The sequence below is a fragment of the Pogonomyrmex barbatus genome, unplaced genomic scaffold (genome assembly GCF_055798465.1).
Source record: "Pogonomyrmex barbatus isolate J1 unplaced genomic scaffold, ASM5579846v1 scaffold3, whole genome shotgun sequence".
Lineage (NCBI taxonomy): Eukaryota > Metazoa > Arthropoda > Insecta > Hymenoptera > Formicidae > Pogonomyrmex > Pogonomyrmex barbatus.
In genome coordinates, this window is record NW_028297127.1 from 17,514,176 (window position 1) to 17,520,291 (window position 6,116).

The window sequence follows — 6,116 nt, forward strand, 5'->3', positions numbered from 1 at the left end:
TCTCATATCTTTCAACGAGGCATTGGAATTACTACGTAATGATGGTGTAGAACTAAATTTTCTATTATGCGCTAAACGTTCTTGTAATCTTGCTTCGTTTTGACGTGGTATTCTGGACTTCACCGGTATATCACGGTACTCGTATATATTTTCTTTAGACGCGCGTGTTAGATTCTCGATTCCCTCGGAATGTTCATCGTCTCGTACCATCAAGATGTCTCCGCTATAGTAGTGATCAGATTGTCTGTGGAAAAAAATAATATAGAAGAATACTATACATATGTATAGAAATATACACAAAATTTATAAATAAAAATTAAATAATTTAATAATTATAATTTATTTTATTTAATTTAAATTCTTGTATTCATTTTTTCTGTAAATTATATATATATATATAGTGTAATTAATAAAGCACTAGTATGTGATCGGTATATTGTGCAAAATTGTGCATAAAGTATTATTTATAAATACCTCTACGTATCTTAGCTGCCTTTGTTTTGCTAATTGTAAGCAGGAATAGAGTTAATTAGCAACTTACATTCAGAAATGGTTATGTGAAAAGTAAGATAAGAAAACCGTATCCCGCAATTGTATCCAGAACCAATTTCCGCATGCGCTACCGTTCGGTACAGCACCGTAAGTGTCGAATTAAGCTGTAGTCACATGGATTTGGTTCTGTTTACCTTTTCTTACCTTTTGGCGTTACGCCAAAGCATACAGCATACTACAGAAAGTACGAGTAGCAGCAAGCATGCCGTCGACATCGACCAGAACGCAATTTGCAATGGTTGTTTAGGTTCCCACCAGTACTACAAGACAAATTAAGTAAATAATAAACATAATAATAACATATGAAACATTATGTATATTACAGTATTTTACCTCTGTAACAGGAGGATATGTAGGTACAAGATATCCAATAACTGTCGGTAGATACATGGACCAAAATGCACTCTCAGTTTGACGATAATTTATTTGAATTGAGCTATTGAATGTTGTGTTAATATTGAGATATCGCAATTGTCCATGACGCGCAAGATCAAAATGTAATCCCAAGATTTGCGAAGGCGTCGGGTTCCTAGAAGAAAGTTAAATAAATTATGCATTTTTCCATCTTATTAGAATTAAACAAATAATTTCTAAATACATACCCATATTTTGCAAAATTAGAATACGCCATCATAAAGAAATGACTCATGTTACGATCATTGTCAGTCCACATTTCTCGACTTAATCTCCATTTTTGTGGGAAAAATTCTATAATAATAACAACTTGTTAATAAAAGTGTTAATAAGTTGTATTAAAGATATGCACTAGAACATACCAACATCCATAAATGGAGCTCCTGTTAGCCATAAAAGTTCAGTATCATGAGGTACCCTAGCCCAATGTGGCGAATAGAACGCTTCTATTGAAGTATTTAAGACATACAAATAGGTAGGTACATGCCTTTCCACCAATAATTTAGCTATTTTGTCATATGGTGCAACATAGTGAAAATCAGTTAAGAGCTGAAAATATTAAAATATTAAAAAATTATAAATAGAACAATTAAAAATGATAATTGTACATAAAATTCAGTTTAATACTTTTGTATATAATACCTACACTTATATATTGATCACGTATGTGCGTAACATTCATTGGATCCGGCCAATATGTATACATATATTTTATCGCTTCATAAATGCCTTGTGGATTTAGAGTATAATTATATTGAAGAACTAGTTCCCAAATTCTTTGATCAAATACTTCAGGAGTTATTATATATTGATTTCTTGCTAATGTAACATTATTTTCTATAACATAAATATAAAATAGTTAATACGCCGCAATATGCAATTGAATAAAATAAATAACAAATTCTAGATAAAAATCTGTAAATACAATTAAATGAAAATGATTGATTTGATAACGAACTTATAATAAATGCTGCCTCCTGAGTTGTAACGCCAGCCATGTAAGCCAAATCTTTTCTATATTTGCGAGTTTTAATACTCTCTTCTGGTGTTTCTGTAAAAAAGTGCCAGTCGGATGCTCTCCACTCTTCGTACCAATCATCTAGAGGTATTGTAAAGTTGGTATCGAGTACGGGCGCCCATGGGAACATTCCGACATGTGGTTTTAATTCAGAATTGCCCAATTCAAGAAAGCTACGTCCATCTTTTAAGCATTGTACCAATTTCCAACTACTCTCTATACTGCAACCAAGCATTTCTGCATATACTCGCGATGTGTTTTGTGCTCGGTACTTGTCTATTATTACTGCCCAATCAGCTAAGGCTGAACCTGATTGGGCTATTACTTTTGATACCATCTGTCGAGTTCTGTGATAAAATAAATAAGTTTAATATAATTAATTAAAAATATGTGTGCATATACATATATATATATATATATATATATATATATATATATGTATATAAAGTGCATATAATGTGTGTGAGTGTGTATGTATGTAAAGTTTAATTACTTTGGTGCAATCATTAATAACCCCGCACTAGCTGCTCCTGCACCTGGTCCAAAAAGTGTTATAGCTTGAGGATCTCCATTAAAGAAGGCTATATTGTCATGGACCCAGCGCAATGCCATAGCTTGATCAAGTAATCCATAGTTCCCAGGACTATTTTCATCTCCAGTACTTAAAAATCCTAGAAATATAATGAAAAATTAATTTTTTGTTAATATACAATACCATAAGAATTTTACTAATTTTTACACCACACACACACACACACACACACACACACACACACACACACACACACACACACACACACACACACACACACACACACACGCACGCACGCACGCACGCACGCACACACATTATATACACATGCACATTGTTTTCTCTCTCTCTTTATATATATATAGAGTAATGTACTCACCAAGAGCTCCAAGACGATAATTAATTGATACAACTACGACATTGTAGAAGGCAGCTAATATATGAGCTGGAAACAAATTGCTCGCACCATGGCTAAATTCGCCACCATGTATATAAAACATTACTGGATATTTATTAGCTAATCCACCACCAACCTGTATATAAAGTGCATAATGTTACTCAACTGATTCATTTTTGTTACTCAATTGATTCATTTTCTTTATATTCTTTTATATATTACATACTTACAGAAGGTGTAAATATGTTTAAATATAAGCAATCTTCATCAACATCACGTACACCTTTCGTAGCACCAGTATATTCACTGGGCTGAGGACAAGCTGGTCCCCAGTCAACAGCTTGTAAAAGCTGCCATCCTCTAAATAAAAATAAATTATATACTTTTTTGAAGAAATAAGTTTATCAAGTATTAACAAAAAAATTTTTGTGAAATGTTTTATATTAACCTGTGAGGTCTGGGAGGTTTGAAACGACCTTCTTTGGTAGGTGGCATAGCATAAGGGATACCCAAAAATACATTAACAATTTTTGTGACTCTTTCAACTGCTACATTCCAAGGTCTGTGTCTTGCAAATGGATCGTCATATAATTGAACTTTAAATCCTTGAATTTGGCCATAATTTGTATTTACAAGTATGTCTCTGTCTCTAAAATTTTTAGAATCTGGTCTTTCTCTTCCTTGAAGATCCTCACGCCAACCACCTAATATTCCTGGCAATGGAAGTCTTGCTGTGGTTTCCTTTAATATATAATGTTCATTAAATCTCTATTTAAATATTATATCTTATAAATATTTAAAAATAATAAATAAATTTTTATTAAAAAGCCAGACTTACTGCAAAAAAATTTTGTTTATTCCATTTCTAATTAATTTCAAAATTTAAATACAAATTTTAAATATAAAGCATAAATAACTAATCATAATTAACAATCATAATTGACAATCAATAAATCTAAATTCTATCTATCAAATCTAATTCATTGTTTCAATTAACAATCTGTATAATTTAAAAGCAACAATGATAAAAATAAAGTCAGCAAATAATTTTCAAAGAATTATTATTTTTACTGAATCTATCTTAATTATAATGTTAAGCATTCGATAACTGACATTCAATCTAAACTTATATTGATCTTATTGTAACTAATTAAAAGTGAAAATTAAATATGTTAATCTGGTAAATTCTAAATCCATTTCGATTATATGTTATATATGAATTTTCTTCACTTACATCGTAAAGGTACCGATCCTCAGGTGCCCGCGTAAGTCCTCTGTAACTCGGATCTAGGTAGCCAGGTTGATAGCCATACCTTCTATCCTTGTAGACATAAGTCCTGTAGCCGGTTGCGTCTTGCGGCACGTATACGCCGTCGCGATTGTAGTAACGACTACCACGTGAAACGTCCTGGGCGAGTGCGATGACGCCCGTAAGCAGCAGGAGCAGACAGCAGCGGACGACGGCGACGCATCCCGTGGACGCGCGTTCTCCACACACATTAACCATCTTCCGCGCGTGCGGGACAGCACGCGACAACAAGGCAAGGCGAGTCACTCTCGCGAACGCGCAGGTGTGGTCGAGAGTAGCGCGCGTAACGTCAGGTCAGAATGATACGGCGACTCACGCGCGCTCCTTCGACCGACTTCAGGGCAGACGACGAGGAGACAAAAGCGAAAGTGTCTCGACTCTGCGCGGTGAACTTATCTGCTTGTCACCGAACGAGATGTAGATCGATAAGCCCGCCACAGATTATCGACAATTCATACGCGTCGGGAGATCCTTGCTGAAGTTAGATGCGCGTCAGCCGCGGTTCGCACGAATGCGAGTCCTCGTAGTTACGTTCATGTGAACGAAACACTCCCGTAGACGCGGCGTCACACGTCGTTACGAAACGTTCTTTCGTTCACTTTCGCTCCGTGAGCGAGAGCGTCCCTACGCGATCCAGCCAACACCCTATCGGGGGCCCCCTGTCACGCTCGCGTCGTGCGGTGACTCGCGTGGCACTTCAGGTGGCTTCGCCGCGCGCGCCGCGTCGTAGTACCCTTCACCCCGTTCACCGTCCCGTCCACCCGTCGATAACGCGAAATATCACGATTGGTGCAACGAAATACCCAAAGGTGGGGGTGGGAATGATAAACGGGATTTGAAAGCGAAAGGCGACGTGTCGCGTGCTAGATAACTGGAAATTAAAACACGATATAGTTTCAATCGACGAAATCTGACATCGTTGAAATTGCGCCTACTTCCGTGACGATGAATATAAAATGCGTCACATAGAAATGATGTATTTAAATATTTGATTACAAAGAATAAATAATTGTCAGAAACTTTTTTCTTCTTGAAAAATAAAATGTTTTTTTTTACCATAAGCTAAACAAATTTTATTTTAAGTAATGTTTTCGAAATTTTTGAGGTTTATATATAGATACACACATACATCCAAGATATTCAATAAACATCAAAAAATACAAAAATAAAATTTCGAATAATAGATCAGAGAGAATATTACTTAAAATAAAATTTGTTTAGATCATGGCGAGGAGAGCGCTTTGTTTTTCAAGAAGAAGAAATGTTTTTGACAATTATTTATTCTTAAATAATCAAATGTTTAAATACATTATTTCTATTTAATGCATTTTATTATCGTCACGGAAGTAGACGCAATTTTTTTCTTTTCTACATTTCAAATGAAAATTAAAACAAAATATAAATTAGTTATAATGTACAGTTCTGATACTTTTATTTCCTTCTCTGAAATCGTTTCTTTTATCAAAAGCACGGTTTGCACTGTTTACGTCTGCTATTTATCATTTGATCTTGAAAAGACACCATGTATGACGATTAAAGAGATTAAAAGAAAACATCCTGTATCTATTTCAATGCAAGGCTTAAATTACGTAGGACAAAGTTCATTATGCACATATATTTAATGATAATAGAAGTGTTAACTAGAAAGAAACATATACAAAAAATACGAAGCGTTGCAAGAACGTAACTTTACAAAGAAACGAAACTTACGAGCCATGTTACGAGACAGTCAGAGACTTCCTGTCTTAATATTCCCCGAAAAGGGATCGCAGCATCCAGCGGTGACCGCATCTACCAGATGACGTGCATCTTCGGTACTTTGATCGACTCGTTTACAAGTTGCACCTTTCCGTTATTTTCGTGTTTGAGACAGATTTAAGATCGCTTGCTCGAA

The 6,116-nt window shown here is 35.0% G+C and overlaps 1 protein-coding gene across 4 annotated transcripts; it reads right to left on the reverse strand.

The window, feature by feature from the left end:
- Nucleotides 1–73: 73 nt before the first annotated feature.
- Nucleotides 74–6,116, reverse strand: Gli (carboxyl ester lipase-like protein Gli). Of its 4 annotated transcripts, XM_089079069.1 has the most exons (14): nucleotides 5,933–6,116; nucleotides 4,148–5,093; nucleotides 3,362–3,654; nucleotides 3,144–3,273; nucleotides 2,896–3,049; nucleotides 2,478–2,655; nucleotides 1,925–2,331; nucleotides 1,613–1,803; nucleotides 1,329–1,515; nucleotides 1,155–1,260; nucleotides 886–1,081; nucleotides 697–812; nucleotides 475–503; nucleotides 74–244 (listed from the first exon to the last, which is right to left on the reverse strand). In XM_089079069.1, exons 2-14 carry the CDS (start codon nucleotides 4,418–4,420, stop codon nucleotides 210–212), a joined length of 2,295 nt encoding a protein of 764 aa, XP_088935195.1. In that variant the 5' UTR covers nucleotides 4,421–5,093; nucleotides 5,933–6,116; the 3' UTR covers nucleotides 74–209. The 4 variants fall into 4 exon arrangements, 3 of the variants coding, with proteins under 3 accessions (XP_088935195.1, XP_088935197.1, XP_088935196.1); XM_089079071.1 differs by lacking the exon at nucleotides 475–503 and having other exon boundaries at nucleotides 109–244; nucleotides 687–812; nucleotides 5,933–6,109; XR_016139770.1 differs by having other exon boundaries at nucleotides 125–244; nucleotides 475–812; nucleotides 5,933–6,107.

Bases quoted from the DNA above. Each gene is read 5' to 3' on its own strand.
- Gli (XM_089079069.1), bottom strand. From the start codon at position 4,420: ATGGTTAATGTGTGTGGAGAACGCGCGTCCACGGGATGCGTCGCCGTC. The intron at 1,082-1,154 runs GTATGTATTTAG...ACTTTCTTCTAG, and splicing joins TCTAATTTTGCAAAATATGG to GAACCCGACGCCTTCGCAAA. The intron at 813-885 runs GTAAAATACTGT...TTTGTCTTGTAG, and splicing joins CATATCCTCCTGTTACAGAG to TACTGGTGGGAACCTAAACA.